Source organism: Peromyscus maniculatus, chromosome 13, assembly GCF_049852395.1.
Source record: "Peromyscus maniculatus bairdii isolate BWxNUB_F1_BW_parent chromosome 13, HU_Pman_BW_mat_3.1, whole genome shotgun sequence".
Lineage (NCBI taxonomy): Eukaryota > Metazoa > Chordata > Mammalia > Rodentia > Cricetidae > Peromyscus > Peromyscus maniculatus.
Window position 1 is genome coordinate 4738499 of NC_134864.1, and position 25760 is coordinate 4764258.

Consider the following 25760-nt stretch of genomic DNA (forward strand, 5'->3'; position numbering starts at 1 on the left):
TCCAGTTTCCTCTGCTCTCACAGGCATCTCTGTTGTGGGATATTTGCGGGATATATGTTCTCACTGACACTCCAAGACTGACAATAAAGTTTACCTTGAATCAGACAAGCAGTGGAGAAGTGACCAGTGACCTCCTCTTGCTCTGCTTCCCCAATCCAAAAGGTCTATTAATCTATCTAAGCCCCGCCCCCCCCCATACTTCTTGTGTCTCTCTACATGTATCCTAGATCCTCCAAAACCTCTGTGGCTAACTTGGTCAGCCAATTGCTGATTCAAATGAAACTTTACTGGCAATCTCGGAGTGTCACTGCAAACATATCCCGCAACATTTCTACTTACAATCCCTTTCCAGATGACCTTGTTTACCACAATTAAAACATCTGACCTTTTGATTTTCCTTAAAATTTTTAGAAATCACTTCTATCAAAGTAGCATTCTAAGTGTGAGGTCCAATATCAGCTGTATTTCTGATCCATTCATCTGTGGTTTCTGATCTTGCTTTTAAAGCCTAGTCACCCTTTTGCATTCAGAATTAGCATTTTCAAAAGCCAAAGATTCAATTAATATTTGTCTGACTTCTGGATCTGATATTATTCTATGTATAGCTGAAGTCAATCTTTGTTTAAAAAAAAAAAAAACAGAGAAGGCTTCTTTTGGGCCTTGTATAATTTTAGTAAATGACTCAATCCTCTTTCCTGGTTCTTCATCCTTGTCCCAAGCATTCAAAGCTGCTATACAACATAGGGCCAGCTGATCATCAAATCCAAGCTGTCTTTACAATCAGCATGCTGACCTTCACCGAAAAGCTGATTGGGAAATATCAATACCTCTACCTGTATTTCACTGTTCTATGACCCTAGCTCCCTCTTTCCACCATGTTTTCCATTGTAACTGATGGCCAGCTTCCAATACTGCTATAGTGAAATCTTTCCAGTCTTGGAGGATAATTCTGTTCCAAGGTGCCCATGAATTTAACATCTGCTTCACATAGGTTGAATGCATACGATATGAAACAACTCTTTCCTTAAATCTCCTCAAATCTTAACATTTCTACAGGATTCCAGTTAACTTCTGTATAGCCTTGGGGGTGCCTGTTATCTGGTGGTCGTTCTTGTATGGTAACTGGATAAATTAAGGTTGGTTTCCTTTTTTTTTAAATTTATTTATTTAATGTGCATTGGTATTTTGCCTGCATGCATGTGTGAGGGTCTCATATCCCCTGGAATTGGAGTTACAGACAGTTGTGAGCTGCCATGTGGGTGCTAGGAATTGAACCCAGGTCCTCTGGAAGAGCAACCAGTGCTCTTAACCGCTGAGTCATCTCTCCAGCCCCAAGGTTGGTTTTCTAATAACCTTGAACTTTTCCTCTTCAGTTTCATCATGCAGTGGTACAGTAAATTCTGCTGTAAACTCATCTGTCTCTGTGTGAATATTTTTCTTAGTTTCATTAGTAGGTCTTTCTAAGGCTTGTATCTTAACGGTCAATTTTTCATTTTTGGCACAGATATCAAACTACTTTTTAATGGATAAAATATGAATTGGGGGTGATAATATTTATAATTATAATTATACTGATAATAATTATAATCAACATTATGTCAAACCCAGCTATGTTGATTATTCCTTCATTTATTTTTTCCAATTTCAAACCATACATTGTGGAACCATACAGAGTTCCAATTCCCTACATTGTAGTGTTCCCCATTCTTAACATGGGAAAGATTTTATTTTATAGATGTTTATCATGTAGTGTCCAATGCATGGCATTAGATCATGCAGCAGTGACGCCACCACCTCTCCCCGCCACCGCAGATACTGCTCCGGCAGCTTCCCCCCACTCCCTGCCAGCCCCCGTGGGTCCCTGGTTTTTTACTGCCCACCACTGGCCGCTGGCTCTACAGCTGCCAGAGTCAGCCTCCCACTGCTGGCTCTGTCATTCAGGTAGCCTCATGCTCTCGCTTGCCATACCCTCATGGCTGCACCTGAACAGCTGCAGGTGCCTAGGCCTGACCCTGGTAGCACAGTGGCTAGCCTGGCCGCTTGACACCCTGTTGTCACTCACCTAACAGGCCCACCCCGTGGTGGGATGAGTGCCTGGGACAAGCAGAGCTCCACTGTGCCCCCTCACCCACTGCTCTCCACAGCCAAGCGCAGCTACACAAGCTGACTACAAACTGAAGAAGCCAAAAGATCTGGTGAGACACCAGGGAATTCTTTGGGGGCGGGGGGGATTAGGTTTCATTTATTTGTTTGTTTGTTTGTTTGTTTGTTTATTTTTAATGATTCAAGGTAAATCTGATTGATTGGCAGTCTTGGCGTGCCAATGTGAACAAATATCCCGAAACAGTTTCAGGTCCTGTCAAGTTGCAAATTAACACTAAACATCATAAGCTTTCCATTCCATTCCCTTACCAGGAAGGCCGCAGCAGTCAGTTGGTAGAAGCCAGCATCTAGAAGCTATTCCTGAGACATATTCATAGAGATCTTTACCTAAGCAATTCCCCATAAGTTATGAGTGACATTTGGTAAGAGTTTCTTGTCATAACTGATCACCTCTAGAGGCACAGAGACATAGGAACTAGAGAGCCCTTGACCCCATGCCAGACATAGGTTAGAGAACCTGATGCACAGATTGGGTGATGGTAGTTTGAAAATGTCAGGGGCTGAGTTAGAGTGTCTAGATCTGTCACCAGGAAGAAAAGAGACAGAAGTCTTGGAACATCTGCATGAGAAGATGCTCAGCACAGCCCCCAAGGCCAGGCCAGATCTGCTCCCTGGCTGTGCAGATCTAAGGATCCCATAAGCAGTTCTTTCGGTATTGTCCTTTGTTGAGCCTGCCGCCAGCCCTGCCATGGCTCAGGGATCTGCACTCCCTCCCTCGAAAGAAGCAGTCTGTGGTGTCTGCGGTGCTGCTGCTGCATCCTGCCCCTCTCCTTCCTCCCACACAGCGGGCTTCAGAAAGCCGCCTGAGCCAGCGTGTTCTCACTCGGGGGCACGAGGCAGTGTTGCCTGCTCCTCTCCGCAGTCCACAGGGCCTGCTTGCTCTTGGTTCTACGCTGGAGGCTGCTAGACTTCCCACCACCACCGTGTGCCTGCAGAGAGCTGCAGGATAGGTTTCCCTCTGAGCCTGTTTCTTCTCTGTCCCCTGCTTGTCATAAAAACATTGTCCGCCGTATAACCAACTGTTTTTAAAAAAAAAACAACCACACACACACACACACACACACACACACACACACACACACACACACACACACACACACGAGCAAGATAAAACTTTGCAGAGCCCTTCCTCCTGGCAGAATGAATTGTTCCTACTGGATCATAATAACCGTTTTTTCATGTTTCTAACAGCAGTTAACAAATATGATCACTTCTGATTTAACCCCCCTTTTTTCCCTTGTTTCCCAGAGCAGGGTGTTCTTGACGTATATACATCTCAAGTATCATGCTTGCTGCCCTGAATTTTAAAAATGTTTGGTGTTGCCGGGCGGTGGTGGCGCACACCTTTAATCCCAGCACTCGGGAGGCAGAGGCAGGCGGATCTCTGTGAGTTCAAGGCCAGCCTGGGCTACCAAGTGAGTTCCAGGAAAGGCGCAAAGCTACACAGAGAAACCCTGTCTCGGGGGGGGGGGGGGGGGGGGGGGACAAAAAAAAAGTTTGGTGTTACCAGATCTAACCAGGCAACCTGTGGTATACTTACAGTATTTCCCATCTTCTGTTTGTTTTTTTAACTTGTTTGTTTTTTGACTTGTCTTCTTCATTCATCTGTCTTTGTCCCTAAGTTTGTGGTTCCTTTAGGCTTCTATCCTGATACATAAGCCTGCTTCACTTTCTGTCCTAAACTAAGTCTGTTTCTTTGGAATTGGCCTAGTCTTCCCTTGTTTCATCCCCATCTTTGAACTTATCTTTGAACTCATCTGTCATGTCTTGGTGATACATACAGACTTACTGACTTCTGTCTTATGATTGTGCTGTCTCTTTGTCTCATGTGGTGGATTTTGTTCACCTCATCCCCAGGGTTTTCTCATGTGAGTCGCTGGATGCCCTACATGCTTTTCTCTGTCCGTGCCCACAGCCTTCTTAGAGATCATACCATGTGTTTCACTTTGTCCTTTGTTCCTGTCTGTATCCTTGCCATTTCCAACTAAGGAAGTGCTAACTTGAGTCTACTATGGGCAGAGAACTTATTTTACTCCTCATGAATGTCTTGAAGTTTGATTATATCTCGGCATATATCTTCTTGGTAACTATTCCATGTGTACTTACGAACATGTATACTTGAGAAACGCGTGTTCTCCTCATTGTTGAGAAATAGTTGACAAATGTCAGCCAAGGCAGTGTTGCTCAGTCTTCTGGACCCTCACTGCCTTGCTCTCTTCGTGCCTGTCTTAGCTCTTCTTTCCTGTGACAAGTAAGTCCCAGGGAGAAACAGTTTTGAAGGAGGACAGGTTTGTTTGAGCTGTGGTTTCAGAGGGTTTGGGCCACGGGCAACTAGACCCATTGCTTGGGCCTGAGGCAAGGTAAACCTTGTTTGTGTCAGTGAGAGTGTGTAGAAACCAGTGACCTCAATGCTATCAGGAAGCTGACCTTCCTGTAGTGTGTCTTTTATCTCAGTATCTTCTTTTCATTGCTATAGAAACTCCAACTCTTTGTGTAAATTGTATGTCTTTGTTGATCTTTCTTTCACCATCTTTTTAAAAAATATGTTGGGTTTTATGAGGAAATTGTGGACAGTTGAGGGTTCGGATGTCAATATTACCCCTGTGACCCATGCTACAACTTTTACCATTTCTTTACATTTAAAGTGAGGTAGTGGTAGTTGTCTTGGTTTATTTCCTTTATTATCTCTAATGCTGTTGGCCAATTAGAGGAGGAGACGGAAGGAAATTCTTGTGCTGAAGTGGATCTTTGGGCAAGTTTAAAAACCTTGTCATTGGATAGTGTAATTATTTATAAAAATCTTTTGTAGTTATAAGACTTTCCTTTTGTTTGACCATTTTCACAATATGAAGTTCAATTAAAGTCTTTCTGTCAAGTTATCAACATCAACAAAACAAATTCTCTCTCTCTCTCTCTCTCTCTCTCTCTCTCTCTCTCTCTCTCTGGTTTTTTAAGACAGGGTTTCTCTGTGTAGCTTTGTGCCTTTCCTGGATCTCGCTCTGTAGACCAGGCTGGCCTCGAACTCACAGAGATCCGCCTGCCTCTGCCTCCCGAGTGCTGGGATTAAAGGCATGCACCACCACTGCCCAGCACAAATTTTCTTATATACAAATGCACCAGAAGTTTGTCTGCTATACTTTCATATACATATTAAGACCTAAATTTGAGACTTAAAAATTAAAAAAAAAAAGTTGTCTTAGGGGCCCAGAGATGGCTCAGCAATAAAGATTTACTGCTCTCACAAATGAGACAGGTTCTGTTCCCAACAGCCTTGTCAGGCAGCTTACAGGTGCTCGTGACTGTAGCTCAGGGGAGCTGGTTGCCACACACACACAGAGATGCGCATGTACATATAATTAAACATAATAATGATTTTTTCTAAAAGGTATCTTAATACAAGAGTACATGCAATACACATACATTTAGTTTGCTTACTCTTTGGGGGTAATGATGAATACTTAATCTTACACTATCACTTGGCCTCTGATAGCTCTGACTTGGATAGACCAAACAGGTCTGAATGTAGAAAGCATTACTACATGTAAAGACTCACTAAATTATGATCACAAAGGGCCATTTCAAGAAAATATAATCTAAACACATAGTCACAGTTTGCTTCAAAATATATAGAGCAGAATGACAGAAATACAAAGATGAGTTGATACATTTTTTTATTGCTGTGGGTCAATTTCGCATACCTTTCTCAGGAAATGATACTTTAAACAGACCGGAAATTTGGTAAAATTGTAGAAAGTTTAAGACACACAGCTAATGTCTGCTCTTACAAACTTATCTAATATACAGTATTTACAGCTAGAGAATGCATATTGTACTTCTTAAATATAAGATGCAGTTATTATTGTCTGTGACAAGTAGAGTGATTTTTAAACCTTTTAAAATAACTATGAAAAAAGCATTCCAGATAATAAAATACAAATGGGAAATTTAACCATTAGATTTTCCTTTTTTATTTTATTCTAACTTTGCATTTAGTCCAACACAAAACAAAAAGCCCTTGAAGTGTTACTGAACTGAGACCTGAATCATACTAATATAATTGAGCACATAGGTCCAGGTTCCTTTGCTAGGAGTTTGGCTAGTATCAGCTTAATGATGACTATCACTACATCACAGATCATAAGACGCACTTGTCATTAGCTGTGGCCCCTGTCACATAGATTGTGTCAGAAGAAGCTGACAATTCTGCCAGACTCTGAACCCCTCATGCCCCAGCACAACCCTTGGAAACAAAGCTATGCTCTGTCATATAACTTTGCACAAGCTATAATAAATTATGTCCAAATTTCACCTTTCTACAGGAAATGCTTGGTTATTTGATAAATATTTAGAATATCACTAGGAATCCAAGAGGTTTTTTTTTTTTCTGAACACCTTATGTAGAAATTGACTATACAAAAAATTCCTTTACATTTGGTCCCCAAATTCACTCAACAGGTTGGAATCTTGAAATCTTTTTCAAAAAGAAGAAATGAAAATCCCTAATCCTGAAACATTGTAATTGCAAAAGTGGATCTATAAGCATATGAAAAGGAAGGCTCACAGGAGGCACAAATGATGAAAAGGATAATTTTTAAGTAAAATCAGAGAGTTAGCTGATTCCCTTTTTGTTTTGTGAGCAGTATACCAAGTAAGATGAATTTAAACCTGAATTCATTGTCTACTTTGTGGTCAGAAATCTAAAACACACATAATTTGTTCTGATACATATTCAAGTTGTCTTAGAATTGGGCTGTTCCAACAGCTGTCAAAGCAGCAGCATCCTGCCAGCTCCTGCCTCCCTGTGTAGTGATCTGAGGCTGTGTTAGCCGGGGTAGACCTCCTTCTTTAACGTACTTGTTGTGTGTTTTTGCTGTGCACTGGGATCTCCCTTTCTTTCTTCAGAGAGCTCTCCTGCAGAAATCTGGCTATGGCTATGATGCAAACACTTTGGGTCCTCTTGCCAGTGGGTGGACCAGAACAAAGACAATCAGCAGTTTCGTGAGTGTTCAGGGACAGAGAGGAGCAGTAGTCTGAGCCTGGACCGTGGCTCAGTGTGCATGGCGGCTGTCAGAAGCTGCTGACTCCTGTTCTTTAACTGTTATAGTTATATAGTTATAAGTGTTATAATAAACACTTACAAATAATGATGGTTTTAAAGAAAATTAAGCCATTAAACACATTTCAAAAATCATCAGCATTATACAATCAGATGCTTAGACCATAATCCAATTACTAATTATAAAAAGTGTGTTAAAAAAATCATCAATAACAACAAAAAAATCAACAGATTTGGAAATTTTTATATACATTTTCATTATATCTTTGCCAAAATAACAAAAATTAAAGTTTAGCCATAACATATTTCCTTTTCTTCTTCCCCTCCACTCGAAAATCAACAAGATGCATGGCACAATTCAGAGTGTACTTAATGTGGTCCTCCAGTGTGCCTTGAAGTATCTAGGTTACCTAGCTCTTTGCAACTATTTATTCCTTCACAGCTTTCGACAGAGTACCTGCTTCCTTCCTTAGGCTTTGGGGTTCCCACCGGTGTTACTTTTCTAAAACTGTGCAGGAGTCACTGCACTCAGCAGTGTGCCTTGTGCTGTCCTGTTTCCCACAAGGAACAGGGTTGTTTCTCTAACAGAAGATACCTAGATGCCTCAAAACCATCTGTGGAGAAAGGTGGGCAGACAACTGAGCCCATGTACCTGTTCCCTGTTCTTCTGCTTGCTGACTTGGGTTGCTGACAGTACTTGTTAGCACATTTGAAGCACAATTGGAGACAGTTTAAGAAGGCAGTGGCTTACTGTCCCCTGCATTCAAATGTAGGTCCACTTGGACTCTACCTGCTCATAAACTGTGAACACCCACACCTTGATATCTGCCCCTTGAAAGTCTAGACTGAAGAGCATCTAAAAAGACCTTAGGTGACTTTTGTGAAAAGTCAGTCTCAGGAATTGGCCCTTCCTGGGAAGAGTATCATTAGGGAGGCTCATTCCTTTTGGAGAAGAATGTCCCTGTGTCTGCTGCGCCTGCTCTACAAGCCACAGTAAATGAATTATCTTGTTAGCATACTGCCTTGGCAGTGTAAGAGAAGCAGGTCATCTGGTTGTACAGTGTGGTAAAAGACTGAGTCTGCTACATTCTCTGCTGCATGAGCAGCTTGGAAGAAAGCACATTTCCCTGTGCTCCTACAACCAGGAGTAGTGTATCTTACATGCCTACAAGCTACACCGTTGACACAGGAGAGAAAGGTGGCCCCCAGGCTTTTGTCACATAGTTCACAGAATGGGGAAACAAGCTTTTCAGTTAGCCTGCAGCATCTCAGCACTACGTATGGACTGACCTTGTACTGCCTGTAAGGGAGGTCACTGGGGGCAAATGTATGTGTATCTGAGCCTCCAGTTCTCAGATTCTCATCCAATAGTTCATCCAACACAGTTTAAAAGATGCTTTTTAAAGTTGAATCCACACTGAACACGTAGACTTGTAACAAAGAGCTGTTTATAATACATTTATATATATTAGGTTTTGTAAGTACCTAGAGGTTATTTTAAATGAGGATATGCATAGATTGTGTGCAAATGCTTCAGTGTGTGTTCTGCAAATACTGCCATACTTTATAAATGGAACTGGAGCACTCAGGCCCTTCAAAGTCAGTGTGGCTGTCTTAGTAGTTGACCACCCCCCTGGCTATTTTCATCTGGAATTACCTTTTTTTCTTTTCTTTTTAGCTGTTGGCCTTGTCATGATTTTCTCATAAGGGCCTTCAGGCCTTGTGGCATTTTTTTAAAATTTATTTTAGGTGCATTGGTGTATAGGTGTCAGATCCCCTGCAACTGGAGTTACAGACAGTTGTGAGCTGCCATGTGGGTGCTGAGAATTGAACCCAGGTCCTCTGGAAGAACAGTCAGTGCTCCTAACCGCTGAGCCATCTCTCCAGCTCCACCTTGTGGCATTTGTATATCAGGCAGAATGCCATGGTTTGAGCCCTCAGATTCAGTCCCCATAATCTCTTAATCCACAGTTTATTCTTTCCCTGGTCCGTCCACTTCCATGAACAGAATCCTAATGCTAGGATTCAATGGGGTGCTTGTCTAAAAAACTGCACACTGTGCTGAGAGGCAACTCACACCTAATTAGGAAAGTTTAATCTGTCATCTGTTGAAAATGTGCCATATGTATCTTTAAAAAATAAGACCTACATGTACCATTTAATTTCACCAAAAACTATGTATAAAATCTGTTCTTTGTGTTGAGAAGGGAACCTTATTCCCACTCTTCAATAGATTTTGGAAGAGAAAATTTCCACTTGAGGTCAATTTTCCACTCAGATACACTTCTGGACTTTGTCTCTGACATCTTCATGATGCCCTGTGCTTTGAACGCTCTTCCTCCTACGCCTATTTCGTGGGAAGCCATTTCTAATCCCAGTTTTGAAACATTGATTTTTTTCCCCCCTTCTTGAAGTCTCTTATGTTAGAGGGCATTTTGACCTCAGGCAAATCACAGGCAACTCAAATACTCGATCACAGACAAACCTTATTTTGGTAGAAGGGCCCTTGATGAATGGGAGGAGCAATGGAAAATTCTTTAGGTCCATCAGCTCAGAAGGAAGTGCATATCTTCTCCATTCATTTGGGGCACTGGTGACTGAACAACTAACTAACTGTCCTTGATGGATGATCTTTTTTTCTTTTTTAACTTAATTGTACCTTGACTCAAAATATCCAAATAGCTAAATAGCCACGTAAGGGCTCTGGCTTGAAAGTGGGCTTCTGGGATACATGCCAGTGCGCTCCTGTTTGAGGAGAGGATGTAAGTGGAAAGATTAAGTGGAGAGACAGCTCCACCCCTCTAAGTCTTATTCCTATGTTCCAGTCAAATCTTGCTAGCCTGATTTCTGTGGGGTCCAGGCTTTGGAAATTCTCTCTCTCTTTTTTTTTTTCATGGATGTCTCAGTGCACCTTGTTAAACCAAATTTGGTCCCCAGCCTGTTCATCTGGTTCCAGCTCTGCTGATTGGTTCCAGTTTTCTTGCTCATTAAAGCCAAGATAATCTGGAGCCTACTAGTTAGGCATCTTCAAGCCTCTGGCACCAAGGTAAACCTGGAAGCCGGTGGGGAGGCCCAGGGACCCAACACCCCCATGCATGGTAAGAGGCAGTGGCAGTGTGCCAAAGGAGCACTGGAGTAGGAGCAGGAGAATGGGCATCACACCTTGTCTTTGCCTCAGCTGCCTCTGGAAGTCTAGGCCTGTCTGTGATTCCCTGAAATTCCTTCCTCATATATAAATAAATAGTAAATAAAATAGTAGTTTAAACTAGACATTGTTGCAAGTTTCTACCAGTTGCAAGTTGTAAATATATGAGAAAGAGAGAGAGAGAGAGAGAGAGAGAGAGAGAGAGAGAGAGAGAGAGAGAGAGAAAGAGAGAAAGAGAGAAAGAAAGAAAGAAAGAAAGAAAGAAAGAAAGAAAGAAAGAAAGAAAGAAAGAAAGAAAGAAAGAAAGAAAGAAAGAAGAAAGAAGCCCCCTTTATATCTGTTGTTGCAAAAATAAATCACACTTTAACTGTGTTAGCTGTAACATATTCTACTGATGCTTTTCACAAAACTACAAGCTGGGCATTGTGGTGCATGCCTGCAGTTCCAGTCCTCAGGAGGTAGAAGAAAGAGGATTGGAGTTGGAGGCCAGTGTGGATTACCTGTGTAATCGGGTCTCAAAAAAGAAAAGAAAAAAGCCAGTAAGATGGGTCATCTGGTAAAGTTACTTGCTCCCAAACCTGATGACATGAGTGAGTTCAGAACCCACACATGGTAGGAGGAAACTACTTTCTGCATATTGTCCTTTAGACTACACAGGTATGCCATGGTCTGAGCACAAGACTGCACACTTACACGATAAATAAATAAATCAAGAAAGAAAAAAATATTTTTAAGGAAATAATGATAGCTACTCTTAACAGAATGAGAAAGAACAGCGTTCCTATTCCAAAGGAAAAGAATAGCTCTGAGCCCCACATTCTCTGATCTCTGAAACAAGGATAATATTTAACTCAGAATTGGTGGGAAAATTAAATTAAATAATCCCTGGAAACCCTGGCACTTAGAACTGTGCCATACAAACAATAAGTGTTCAGTGAATATAATTAATATTAATACAAAAGTGGAAAGATTAAAGTTGTACAACAGAAACAAATGTGCAGCTGCTATTCAGAAGCTGAAATGTGAACAGAATAGAAAATCCAAAAGCACCTACATATATACATGTGCAACCTGGTTTTCAGCTCAGCTGCAGTATAGTGAAGAAAAGGTTTTATTGATAAGTAGTGCTAGATCAAGTGAGTAGCCTATGTAGGAGAAAAGTGGATTTTGATCCCTGCTTTACACTATACATAAAAATGAACCCCATGTGACTTATAGACCTATGTGGGAAAGGTAAATCATGGTAGAATAATAATGTTACGGCCTTAGGGGAGCCAATTTCTTGAGCTAGGCATGAAAAGATTAGGTTCAGTGTGGTGGTGCATGCCTTTAATCCCAACACTGGGAGGCAGAGGCAAGCAGATCCCCAGGAAACCCTGTCTTGAAAAACCAAAAAAGAAAGAAAAAAAAAAAAGATTTACAAGCTGGACTATCTGTTGCTGTGACAAAATACTATAACCAATGTAACATATAGAAGAAAGGGTTTGTTTGGTGCTTGTGTGTGTGTGTTTGCAGATTTCCATCTTTTGCATGTATAAGTTATGAATATAATTTTTGTTTTGTATACTGTGAAGTTAGAAAGTGGTTTCTCCTTAATGCAAAGAAATGAGTGAAATTGAGTAATTAGATAAAAGAGTCATTTAACATCACTAGAAATAGCCAAAATAAATAAATAAACAAAAGGTGTCTCTGTAATGAGAGAAGAGCCCTTCCAAGTTTTTATCACTAGGATTTAAAGTGATGAGCTTTTGCTTCTCAGAATTCAAAGTGAGGAAGAAAACTTTAATTTCAAGTAAAAGGAAAATTTAGACTGAATTAAGCAGTGGGCAATTACAGTTAACACATAGTAACTAGACATTTAAAGGTATCTATATTCTTTGAGATGTATAAAATTATGTATCTTTTAAATTTTGCTTTTAGAAAATAATTATTGTGTCTTGTTAAGTAAGAGAAAATAGAGAATCCATGAATGGCTGAGTGTAGTGGAGCCTGCCTGTAATCCCAGCCCTTTGTGAGGCCTAGGTAGAAGGATCCAGAATTCTAGGCCAGATTTTGCTGCATAGCAAGTTGAGTTTGAGGACAGCTTAGGTTAAGTGAGACCTTGTATCAGAAACAACATGAGAAAAGGGGTGCAGAGAGATCAAAGGATGGAGAAAGGGAGATAAAGAAGGATGAATCAGTCCACAAATGAGCACGAAAATGTGCTAAAATTCTGTAGTCAAACCTACATGTCCGTGCATTGAGCTCTGGAGGAGAATCTTCAGTGGGGATCACACAGTGCTCACTGTGCCCAGGATAGAGGAAGGCTAAGGCCCCGGGACAGCCATAGCCCCAGAGGAGTGTTTGAAAGTGTTTGGAACAAGTGTCATAGGCTTATACACACTGGAGTCTCATTTCTGGCCTGGAAACAGCTGTTCTGCTTGGAAAGGGTATACCCAGTGGCTGAGGTCACCTTTATAGAGCCTACTGGCAAAGTGTTTTAGTTGCTACCAGCCACCAAAAGTCAAGTATGCCAGCACCCATTTCATGGCTCCCTGCCCAGACTTGCAGGGATCTGTGTATGTACTATGGACTCAGAGTTACATGGAAGTAAGTGGCAGTGTGTACAGTATTTTGTCAGTACATCTAAAAAGTAACCTAAAACTTAAATGAGAAAGACATTTATCATGGAAAACTTAGACTTTCTTATAAGCATGAAGAAATCTGCAGTCCTGCTAAAACCCTGCTATTACCTTCCTATGTCTCTCTCCAGGCACTTGTAAGCTAGGTCTCCTGGTTTCTGTTGTTGTTCTTCTTCCTGATGCCTCTGAAAACAAATACAAACATGGATCATGAAGTCAGCAATCATCTTGGAAAATCGTTTCCGAGAGTCATCATTGGAGGCATAGTCATTCTGCTCCAAATTGTAACCCTCTTTTGTCTCTTTGGAAAGTTGTACCTAGTTTTACTTAACTGGATTTTGTCCTCAAATTTTTTCCTTTCCTTGACTTCAGCCTTGCCGTTTTTTGGGGGGTGGTATCCGTAGAGGGTTTTGAACACGCACAGAAGGCAGCTGACAGAATATTATAACAAAACTCCTTCTTAGCTCCTGCAACCCCAAGCACGGCCGGTCCTGCCCCGTTGCCACCCCAGCCACCCACCCTGCCGCTCTTGTTTTCACTCTCCACGTCCGTAACCACTGTCAAGGGTCCTTCCCCACCCCTGAGCTCCACTGTCTTGGCACTGAGGAAGGATCAAATGCGTGTGCTCAGTGCTGTCCCAGGCCTGACCGGCTGACCCAGGCTTTCCTCACTCATTTTGGAGACGCCTGGAAATTCCCAGACGTTGCCTGTGCCAGCCTTACATGTTCAGCCCCTCGTTCTCCTTCCTGTTAATGAAGAAGGCCATTTCTCAAGTCATTGGAAAGGGAAAAGTGGAATTTACTACCTGGGTGTTCCTCTTCCATGCTGTTCATATAAATTTAAACTGAGATTCCTGAGAATTAGATTGAACATGACAAAAATTGCTGTGTGGGCAGTTTTGTTGAGTACTTGCAGATTGATAGAGCTCTTTGTAACAGTGAAGGGAAAGGTTCTTGAAGCTGCCTAGTTCCAGAAGGTGAGCTCACCAGTTAAGGAGTGTGTACCTAAAGGTCCTCTTTAACCCTTTGATGGGTAGCAAAAAAAGAAAAAAAGAAAAGAAAATCCACAAACTCTTCCAAACCACCCTCCTCATACACACAGACCTTGCATTGCATTCAGATTTATGTGTCCTGGAATTTTTTATTACTTCAACTCCTTCTAAGTTTAAGAAATATCCTCAAATCCTCAGCACGTCACAACCATGGAGTGCTGCCATGGCATGCCATCCCAGTGGTCAGCTTTTGTGTGAGGAGATTACATAACGAAATACCACACGGAACTGGAATTCGTCAGTTTGAATTGTCCTTCTTACCTAGCAACTCTGTCAGTGTTTCCACCAAAGTCAGCGGGACTTTGCTTGTCCCGGCTAAAAGAGGGAGTTTATTGTGTGGCCACGAAGTGATATAAACCTAGTTGTTTTTCATATGTTTAGTCTGTCTCAAAACTTAAGGAGGACCAACCCAGGCCAGCATCCTGGCTGGATGAGTTACCTAAGCGAGGCCCTGCTGCTCCCAGTGCTCTCTCAGCCCCTTTGGCCAGCTTATCACTTCCGAGCTCTTGAGCCAGATTTCCCTCTTACAGGTTGGGAACACTGGCCATGGGGTCAAGAGGGTAATCCCCAGGGGCAGTGTGCTCCCATCACTGGGTGGATGGAGCCATCGAACTCTGACATCTGCTGCTGGGGAGAAAGAGAGTCAGTCCTGTAGGTGATTCTTGCTTTCACCTCTGCCTGTGCTTACTACAAGACTACTCACCAAACAATTCAGCTCTTTGCCTGTCAACACCATTCTCCAGAGATCAATACCTTCTTTGGGGTTACCATTTGCAGTTTAATATCACCATAAACCCCAACAATAGACCCATGGTATGCAGAATGAGGCCAGCAGCCAAATGAGACTGTGAACCTGGTATACTCAGTTTGTCTTTTCCCATCTTGGGTGAAATTAAATCTACATGCTTCATCCTGACCCAACAGGCCCAGCTACTTCACTAGGCTCCTACTTGCTCTCCTTCCTTCCTCCCTAGCTTCTCCTTACTCCTTAGCCTCCTGAAGCCTGGCTGGCCGGTAGCCCTTTGCTCTGGGTATGCCCTGCGGCCATCATCTGACCTGTCCATCATCTGACCTGTCCATCATCTGAACTGTCCATCATCTGACCTGTCCATCATTTTTCCATCATTTGACCTGTCCGTTCTACTCTGTAGGCCATCATAACCACACTTAAGAGGTGTGCCAAGCATCCTCTCCATGTTGTTACGTTGTCCAATGTCCTTGCTGTCGTCTGAATAGACGTCTTACTCTGTTATTTGTTTCTGGCCGTCGTTCTCTCCTCACTGGAGTACAGGCCCCACAGAAAGGACCTTGCCCGTGCATGGCGGGAGCTTTACTGGCCTTTGTCAAATGGCTGAATAAGTGGGGCCGTTGTCAAGAGCATGTTTGGGGAGAATGTCAGGGTTGGGGGATTCAAAACCAAGCCGTGCGCTGTCTCACCTGAAGGAGCAGAGCTCAGAAGCCCCGTGCTGCTGGCAGCGGTCACAGCTGTCACCACTCTCTGCCAGCCCCGCTCTGTCTCTTAGCCAGATTCTTGTCCCTGGCGGACGTGGGCTTGTTCTGAGCAGCCTGTAAGCTGGAACTAGAGCAAGAAATAAAAATTCTAGGGAGATGTGTTTTGGCTTTGAAAAGAGGGAAACACATATTTGCCATTTTTATCCGAGGGTGAAGTAGACTGCACTGGGAAGTCCTGACTTTGAAGTCACCTAAAGGATAAAGACTGGGCATTCTGTATGTGAACCACCAAGGACGTCTGGCCCTACACGGGCAGTTAGAGCAACCACTGTTTACAACCCTGCTTGCCCTAGGGCTTTACTCACTTTCCTGCTCATTCAGTTGATGTGAAATGCTGGCTATACACCAAGCCTTTTCTCTGTCCTTCAAGCTGATTACAGGGAAGGGAAGTAACTGATAATGAGCATGTGGTAACTGGTGTTGGGGGAGGGCACAGAAGGGGACGGTGCTGGAACTTGGTCATCAGGATGGTTCTGCCAGTGAAAGCCCTCTCTTACCCTTAGATGGAGTGTGAGGGACAAGAGGAGCTGCCAGGAAAACACACACACACACACACACACACACACACACACACACACACACACACACGGTGGGGTGGGGATTGAGGGAGGAGAGAGAATGCAGAGTAGCTGGAGTTGCAGGCTTGGGAGCCATGCTGAGGAGACCCATCACAGTGGGGAGACGGGGAGCACTGAAGAAGGCAGAGCCAAGAAGGTTCAAGTGCCTGGGATAGACCGTGAGGAGGAGCTTGGTTGGTTTCAGATGAACTGTCATGTAGGACAAGACAGCGCACTGAGAGGAGCGGAAGGGTCGGAGCAGCAGGACCCCAGGACAGGCTTGTGCAGTGTCCAGGAGCCATGAGGAGCTTAGAAGGTCTTCCTTAAAAGAAATGATGGGCAGTCTAGTCAAGTGGGGGACGGGTGGGGAAGAGTCTGGACAGATTGGAGAAGTCTGGAAAGTGGAGTGCAATGTGACTGGTCAGCAGAGGCCTGAGTGAATCCTGGGTTTCCTCTGGTCTTCTCCATGAAGGTGCTTTTGTTGCTTTAGTTGGGGGGGGGGGTGATCCCACTTTCTGGAAGAGGAACAGGAAATGGATTTGCTATGGAGGATTCATGTGAGGTGCCTTTGGGGCAGCTAAATGTCACTTAATAGTAGACATGTGCATGTGTCAACTTGAGCGCAGAGAGGTCTGAATGGGTAGAACAGAGTCAGGAGACTAAGGCCCAGAAGTGAGTGGATTGGCAGTGCAGGGAAAGCAGACTTAGCAGAGCAGTCAGCTTGGCAAAGCTCTGAGGCATAGCACAAAGAAAGCATGGATGGGACAAGCAGAGGAAGGAAGTGAGAAGGAAAACTCTTCAGGATTCGGATGCTACTGTAAACTCTGGATGCAGGAGCATAGCTCATTGGTAACCCAAACAGTGCATGCCTCTGTTGGGGCTGCTGGAACAAAATACTTCATGACTCATGCACGATAGTAACTTGTTTCTCACAGTTGTAGAGCCCGGGAAGGTCAAGATGAAGGCACTGAGAGCCCACGTGTCTGGTGAGGGCCACTTCCTAGTTCACAGATAGCATCAGTTTGCTGTGTCTTTGGATTGTGGAGGGACAAGGGCATTGTTTCCCATGCTGTTGTTTTGGGGGTTTATTTTTCTTTCAAGGATGGAGTCCACAGCTCTGAGCTTTGCAAGCAAGGACTCTACTGCTGTATTCTCAGACCCTGAGATCTCTTATGAAGATGCTACTCTCATCGGTCTGGGCTCCGACCTCAGGGCCTAATCACTCCCCAAAGGTGCCGTCTTTTGATGTTACACGGGGGATCGGGGTTCAACGTGTGAGTTTGGAAAGGACCCAGATACCCAGTTTATTACAGCACATCTTGTTGTTTTCTGTGAGGAATGTTCGGTTGGAGCTAGAAGGGCCTGTGTCACCAAGGCCTGTTCTCAGCAGCGGTGCAGGCACACTCAAGTGACCCGGGTCTGGAAGGGCCTAGTCTTACTGTAGCTAAGGGAAGACTGCCAGTGCCTCCAACTCTGCCACCCCTGCCTGGGCAGTCCTCGATGCTGGCCAAGCCTTTGGTAGTTAAGACAATCACTCTGCTTCCAGCTAAAGCTGACTGTCAGCTAGAGATTTAGAAAGGAACTGCCTGGGTTTCCAGGACTTACTCTTCTAATTAAAGAGAACTGGAGTTAATGGCTTAGTGGTTGCTCCATAATCAGGCCCTGCTACAAGTGGTTAAGGAGCTTGGCAGTGAGAACCAAAAGAGCCTTCAGGGACAGGGGTGTGGCTGTGAACAGGGCTAGGAAAAGGACTTCTGAATCCAAAGCTAAGAATGTGGCTTCCCTTGAGTCATGAATGATAGGGAGGGTTTTTGAGCTGTGGCCCATTGAGACAGAAAATTAGGCTGTTTCATCTTGTCCTGGAAGTGACTGTGGGTGGGGGTTATGGATGGGGGGATGAAAGGAACAAAAGCTCAGGAGTCAAGCTGGCTTGGAATTGGGTTTTATCATATCCTGGCTGAGCTATGTTCACCAGTGATTGCAGCCTCCCCTAGCCTCAGGTGATTTATCCATGCAGTTGTTGTCAATGTTAGATGTATTCAGAGGCTCTGGCACAGAGAAACATTTTAAAACGCAGTCACTCCTGCTATTCTGGTTAGCATTTGAAGGGACAGGATTGAACCCAGGGCTTTGTATTATGGGCAAGTGAAGTATCCTTGAGACGCATCCCCAGCCCTGATTAGAATTTTTATGACCATCATTGCCAATATTATGTTCACGTAGTTGTCTTGGATTACCAAACACTGTCCTGTTTTCCCATCACTTACACTTGGGCTCGCTCCCTGTGCTTTTGTCCTCTGTCCTATCAGTGTGTCTGCTAAGTACATGAGGCCCAGTCCTCCCTGAAAGGGGTGTTTCCATGTATGGATGCCGAATGCTGCTGTCACCCAGAGGCTTCATTCTATATAGCATGGCTTTATGCCAGAATGCCCTTTATGGAGGCTAGAGAGACAGCCCAGCAATCAAGAGCACATGTGCTCCTTCAGGACTCCCTCAGACAGCTGACAAGTGCTTTATCTCTGCCCTAAGGGACTCCATGTCCTCTTCTGGACTCCACTGCACTCGTATGTGCCTACTCACATTCTTTCTCTCTCTCTCTCTCAAAAATGCTAATATCTTTGAAAAAAGAAAACCCTTTCTCATAAGTGGGGCTCTTCAGAACAGAGCAGGTGCCACCTTGAGGACAGCCCTACCCCTGGGGACATGGCAAGGACTCTGTGGTGAAGGGGTTGCACCAGCTGAGAAGCTGGTTTGAGGGATGGTTTCTAAGCCCTGGCTGTAGTCTCTTAGTGTTTTACAGGAATGAAGAGGTTCTGATGCTCTCCTCAGGTCATTCAAAGGAATGTTTGTGATCCTCTGAGCTTTGTGGTCTCTGGGACGGTCATGAATGGCCTTGGAGAATTCTTTCTCTCTGTTTCACTGCTCCTCAAAACTCATGGGAGTCCCCTTTGCCCCAGTAGATAGAAAACTATTTTTTTTAAGTTTTTAAGGGAAATTTTTATATTCTTTTTATAATTTATTTATTTGTATTTTATGTGCATTGGTGTTTTGCCTGCATGTATGTCTGTGTGAGGCTGTTGGATACCTTGGAACGGAGTTACAGACAGTTGTGAGCTACCATGTGGGTGCTGGGAATTGAACCCAGGTCCTCTGGAAGAGCAGCCAGTGCTCTTAACTGCTGAGCCGTCTCTCCAGCCCCATTATATTCTTTTAATAGACGTTAAGAGGGGCGTTTTAAAAACAGCACTGACAGCAAACTCCGTGCCTGGCCTTTGAGGTGCGTATTTTCTTTCATAGAATTAAAGCTTTAGTGCCACTGTCTTGAGAGTTCTGCAAGTTCACGTTATGAAAATATATGTAATAAAATATTTATTTAGAGTTTTCATAAAAAACATCCAAAGTAGAGAATAAGAGGGTGTCTTTTGCTGGGTTAAGAGGCTCTGCAGGGAATTCAGAACGAAATTCAAGTCCCTCAAATATATTTAGATTGGCCTCCACTGTGTTTTATCTCCTGTAACGAACTCTTTGTCAGTTTGTCAATTTTCACTAAGTTCAGAAAGTTCATGTATAGTAACACAGAGCCCAAGTTTAAAATGATGGTTTATATCATGATGTAATAGTCATCTCTCTTTTCCTTGAGTCAATATTTACCTGTGAGGCACACATATTATAATCCTGACTTCAAAAGAAGACCCTCTATTTTACCTTTGTCGAGTGTTGGTTTTAAATATTTAAAATATCAGAATTTAGAAGCTGAGACATCTAAGACTTCTGCCTGTGGTTGCTTGGAGTAAAGTTCCTAGAGCATCAGCCATAGCAGGCATGTCCACCCAGCGCCATCGCTGTGTTTATCAGAGTGAGGCTGCTCAACTTGGAATCAGACTGGTTTCTCCCCGCTCCCCAGCCAGCCTTTTCCCTATGGAAGATAAGCCCATTGCATCATCCCATAGCAGCCCTCAGCTACCTTAGACTTGGCTTCTCCTTTGTAAATGCTACAAAGCTGTGCAGAAAAACCCAAAGGACACTTAATGGGAGAATCTCTGTGTGTCAGAACAATTGAAGAATAAATTCTGTGCCTTGTCTGAACTCTTCGTTTGAAGCACCCCATTTTTAAAAACTCCCTAGGCAGGAGGAATAGGAAATTGGTAAAAAGCTATAAATGTTTCATATAAAATATCTGATGGGCCAGTGATATGGTTCAGTGAGTAAAGGCTCCTGTCCCCAAGTCTGATGATCTGAGTTTTTGATCCCCAGAGTTCACATGGCGAAAGGAGAAAACTGATTCCTTCAAGTTTTTCTCTAACATTCACATGTATATCATGGCATGCTTACCTCCAACCCACACATATACCTACACATAAATAAGAATGTAATTTTTTTTAAATTAAGAATGTCTGATGCCCTAGGATTGGTCACACAGGTCACCCAAGGAGCAAATGGGGACATGCTAATAAGCTCCTTGATATCATATGAGGCTCTCAATGAGTCAGAACCGAAAGAGTATTCATTAGCTCAGGAATGGCCAAGTAGACAAATAGACTAGGTTCAACCTCAACTGGATCCTGGAGGTCAAATGAGGTCACCCTGGACTTTTCCGTATTTCGTAGACTTGTTATTTTCTATGTTACTTTGAGTATGTGGATGAAGGTGGTTCCTGACAACTACAAGCTATGTTATCCCTCGTTTCTGGGTTCACAGGAGAGACTCTCTTGGATGAAGTCCATGTTGGACCTGCAAACAGGCTCAGAGAAGTTCTGTTTGGGTCCTGTGCCTATGCCAAGAGTCGTCACTGTCAACAGGGATGGGAGGTAGTGGGACTGCACCACAGGGTGTGCTTAGTTTAATACACCCTGTGCCTGTATCTTCAGTGTATCTTTCTCCAAGCTAAATGCTTGTTTTATGAGCATATTCTCTGTAGATGCTGTCCATTTTGTGTATTTCCATAAACACACACATAAGTACATCCATGGATGTATCACATGTGTGTATAGCCACATGTATGTATATTTATATTCATATGGCATACCATACTTGAAAGTTGATTAATAGGACAAGTAAGAGTAAATCTTAAGTTTATAAACTACTTCTCCTGTGGCCCTAAGGGACAGTTCCACCCACCTGGATACTGCCTCTTTGGTGGACATTGTAGAGGACGAGCTATTGGAAGAAAGGAAGGACAGGAGAGAGGAACAAGCAAGCTATTGATTCTATTCAATAAATATTGAGTGCCCACTGTGTACTGGCACTCTTATAGGCACTGAGCATGGACAGTCAAGAAAGGCCCTATTTGCTGTGCTTGCTCTGTTACCTCCAGAGAGGTAGACAGGGAACATTTAAGCCAGTGAAAGTATGCTATGATACCTGGCAAGGATGAGCGTTCTGGGGACAAACCACAATCAGTATCATTGGATACACAATAGGTGTTTAAGCAGACAAGTAAAGAGAGGACAGAAAAACCTCTTCTTGCTTGGAGATTCTCTTTAAGTAGACCCTTTTTAGGTAAGGAGGTTGCTGATTGCAGATCCTGCTGAGATAGTCCAAGCATAGCAAAAAAGAACCAGCCAGACAAGCTTCTGAATGGGATAAAGTAAGATGGATGCATTCAGAGTAGAAAGGTTGTCGTGGCAACTGCCTCCACAGTGTGTGAAAGATGGGCTGCCAGGCTACCGATGTCAGTTGAGGCGAGACCATGCCTGGACATGGACAGTGAGCTCAGAAGTGACGTCACCAAGTGCATGTTTGGAAGCATGACAGCAGAAGGGCTAAGTGAGGGGTACAGGGGCGGGATGGGCAGGCCAGTGAAGAGCAGAGCTTCCAGAAACAGTGCCTTATAGGTTAGGGAACCAACTCATTGCTCGTAACCTGGAAGAATCAACTTATTACCCACTCGGCCTGTCTTTTGCAAATGTAGTCATGAGTTTACCCCAAGATAAGAAGCCTTTGGAGATGGGAAATAGTTTGTGAAGACGGCACTCTCATTTCTCCAGAGTAAAAGCCTCTTCATCTTTCTGGTGTAGGATGAGGAAAGTGACAGCAGCACTCGTCACAGGAGCTAGAAGTAGCTGGCAGGACTAGAACAGTGAGTGGTTCCTGCGTCAGGGCCTGAGCCTGTGAGAGTGACAGGCACCCTTGGAAAGGATCCCAGGAGAGATTCTGCTAACCTTCCAACCAGTCTGATGCTCTTTCTTATCTGCTTACAGGCACCTTTGAAGTGGGCGTCCACATCGCCGATGTGAGTTACTTCGTTCCTGAGGGATCCTCTCTGGATAAGGTGGCTGCTGAGAGAGCCACAAGTGTCTACTTGGTTCAGAAGGTACAGATCAGCTTTCAGTTTCCTAGATTTTACAAAGTGTTCCCACTTAGTATTCCTTTTTTGTTTTTGTTTTTAATTTGTGAGGAACTTGTCTTTTCTGAATTTTTTTCACAAATCTAGTAAGGTCTAAAATATGGGCTTGGCACTGGGAATATGCTTGCCCTCTGTTACTGCACATTTTCTTAAAAGAAGCCAAAGCTTTCATCTCAGATCTCATCTTCAGAGCAACCTTGTCAAATTCCTCCAACAGTGATCAGCTTTCAAACTATTGCTCCAAAGAAGGGCCTAAGAAACAGCTCACACCAGATGCTGGTTTTTGTATAGTTTGGATAACTATACAAAAAGATCGGATAGCACATCCAGTCTTTTGTGCGATGTGTGGCCACTCTCACACGGTGGATAGAGTGGAATGACAGTTCTCTGTCAACAATAGGCCTTTGAGAAACTGTTTCAACCCTTGTGCTAAATGTGGGTACCAAGCCTGTCCTGACTTGCACTTTACAGGTGGCCCACAGAGTCCCCAAGATGGACACTCCTGCTGTTAGATGTCCTTCACCTCAGCTATGAAAGGAAGAAATTATATCCCTTCTCAGGGCTGGGAGGTGATTCAATAAGTAAAACATTGGCCATTCAAGCATAAGGACATGAGTTTGAATCCTCAGCACCCACATAAAAGCAGAGTATGGTGACAAGTGTTTATAATACTAGCACAAGTGGGAGCTGGGGGAGAAAGATCCCCAGAACTCACGGTCAGCAAGTCTAGCCAATCAATGAGTTTGGGGTTCAGTGAAAGGTTCTATCTCAAAAAATAAGGTGGATAGTGATGCTCAATTTGTTGGCCTCTGGTCTTTACAGTTGTGTATACACATTCACACACATACACACACACACACACACACACACACACACACACACACCACACACACACACACACACACAGAGGCAGAGGGAGAAATAAATACATCTGTTCCATCCTATGTAGCTGGCACATCCCTGCAAGTAACTATGAGAATCCATCCCTTTAACAAGTAATTTCTAAGCACCAGGCATCTATAGGCATTGCAGTCAGCCCTGGAGATAGCTGTAATAAAAGAGCATGCATGGCTCGCCCCATCCTCCGCTGTAGGTCATGGGTTCTTCTAGCCTTTTTGTTCCCTGGTGGTGCGCGCTCCTCTACTCATATGACTCATCTTATTTGGGGCTGTGTCTTGACATTCACTCAATAGCTTGAACCTTCCCTCCCCAGTACTATGCTCTAGAACATGACTTTTGGTATTTGATCATTAACTGTACCAAGGTAAAACGTCTGTTCCTGCTCCTGCCAACCCATCTCAAGGCATTCTGGGAGCTAGATATTGCTTGCTTGGCCCCAGCTCTCAGGAACCAGAGACTAGCCAGGTGCCATATTTACTCTATTCTGAGAATTTCCAAACATTATCACCCAGAAAAGGGATCTAGCTTCCTAGTCTCCCTCCACTGCAAACTGCCTGTGTGCCCCCACTGTTGGCAGGAGGAACACCAGGCTATGGACTCTGCCTCACAGTGTGTCCTCATTGTCTGGCTGCTGCTTCTCCAGATACTTGTTTATTTTAGGTAGAAGCTGCAGAGGACCAAGAAAGAGGTCTTCCAGGGCCTACGTTTTCACATAGCCTTGGGCCCAAGCATTTTGTTTGTTTGTTTGTTTTTGTTTTTGTTTTTTGAGACAGGGTTTCTCTGTGTAGCTTTGCGCCTTTCCTGGATCTCGCTCTGTAGACCAGGCTGGCCTTGAACTCACAAAGATCCACCTGCCTCTGGCTCCCAAGTGCTGGGATTTAAGGTGTGCGCTGCCGCCGCCGCCGCCACTACCACCACCACCACAAGCATTTTTATTCTGTTTATAAAACAACCTCCCCTTTCTCTTAGTTCTTGCTGACTTCTCTTGCTCCCTCCACAATTTACCAAACAAGGCATTGAAAACATATGTATTCCTGGCTCTCTGAACTCCTACTTCCTGATGCTCCCCAGAAAGGTTTAGTCCTTTGGTGCTATGTTGTCTAGATGCTATTAAGTCAGGCCACAGAAGCATACTGAACAAGAGAGACCCTGTCTCAAGCAAGTTGGGAGATGAGGACCACCACTCAAGGTTGTCCTCCGACCTCCATACATGCACCATGGCATGTGCATGTCTGCATTCACATACACAAAAAATGCACTCACATGGAGGATGTGTGTATGTACACCTGTGTGCACACCCACTTTTGGGGGAGTGACCTTTATTCAATTTTGTCTCTTTAAACTCCAAAGCCTCCCTTCTTAGCTTGACCATCTGAGGATGCAATTCTGATACTTGTGCACTGACTCCGCTTCACCTCAAGCTGAAGGTGTCCCATGTGTACTCCTTCCTGACAGTGGTACTGGCCAAAGCCAGCTTTTTCCTGGTCCAGACTTGCAAGAAGGAAGAGGAGCTTCCAGCTCCCTTGTGTTGTGATGGAAAGCTCCATCTTTGAAGTAATCTGCTGCACTTGAAGGCTGTTTCAAGTGAGTAAGTGTAAAACACTCTCCATTTACAGTAGTTTAACTCTGCCCTTCTGGTCTGATGAGCTGAGAACTTTAGATGCCATCAGAGCCCCTTCCTCTGAGCAGGTATCTTTCCTTGTCTTGCAGCTGCATTGTCCTTTTATAACCAGGAATTCAGTTTCAAAATTAGAAACAAAAGAATAAAATTGGATCAATAACTAGGTGTTTCATTTTCTGTTCCCTTTACTTTGGTTGTGTGGCTGTCTTCGGCAGTGCTGGTGGGGCTGCTGCTGACCTCTGAAGGTGGAAAGCTGGGGAAAGGAGGGCTGTGAGCCTTCACTGCCCAGCCCTGCCTCCAGCTTGGCAGGAGCTTGAGGCGCGGCCCACAGCCTTGGACAGCAGGAGCTGTGCATTCTGATGCTTTTGAACCGCGGCTCTGACCTTTCTTCCTACTCGGTTTTGTTTCTTGCAGGACTGTGTCCAGGAACTTTTCTGCTGTTTTCACTTTACTTTGCCTATAAAGGTCTTAAAAGCTGGGTGAGCTGCCTTTCCCTGTGTACATTCTCTGTTCTCTCATCTGGCCAAATCATTTTTTCCCAACTCGGTCACTCCAGGGAAGGGGGATGGGCATTCCGGTTGATTTCCCATCTATAGGAAATGTGGCTCTGACTTCTTTTCATTAGGGTGCTGACTTATAAGTGACTGATGGCCAGAGTTACAATCTGAGCTTGGGTTGGGGAGCGACCCCAGAGAGCAGAACAATATACACTGAACCAGTCTTGGGTCCAGATCCTGGCTCACTGGCTTTAAATGAAATTCTTCTTGTTGGGATTTGACTCACAGTAT

General features: G+C 43.9%; 1 protein-coding gene across 7 annotated transcripts in view; it reads left to right on the forward strand.

Annotated features, from left to right (window-relative positions):
• Dis3l2 (DIS3 like 3'-5' exoribonuclease 2) overlaps window positions 1–25760 on the forward strand; it is a 322923-nt gene that overhangs the window by 213348 nt on the left and 83815 nt on the right. For all 7 annotated transcript variants that reach the window (XM_006984206.4, XM_016002732.3, XM_076549508.1 and 4 more), the window contains one exon: window positions 22306–22418. In XM_006984206.4, coding sequence (XP_006984268.1) covers window positions 22306–22418 — 113 coding nt within the window. The remainder of the gene's footprint in view (window positions 1–22305; window positions 22419–25760) is intronic.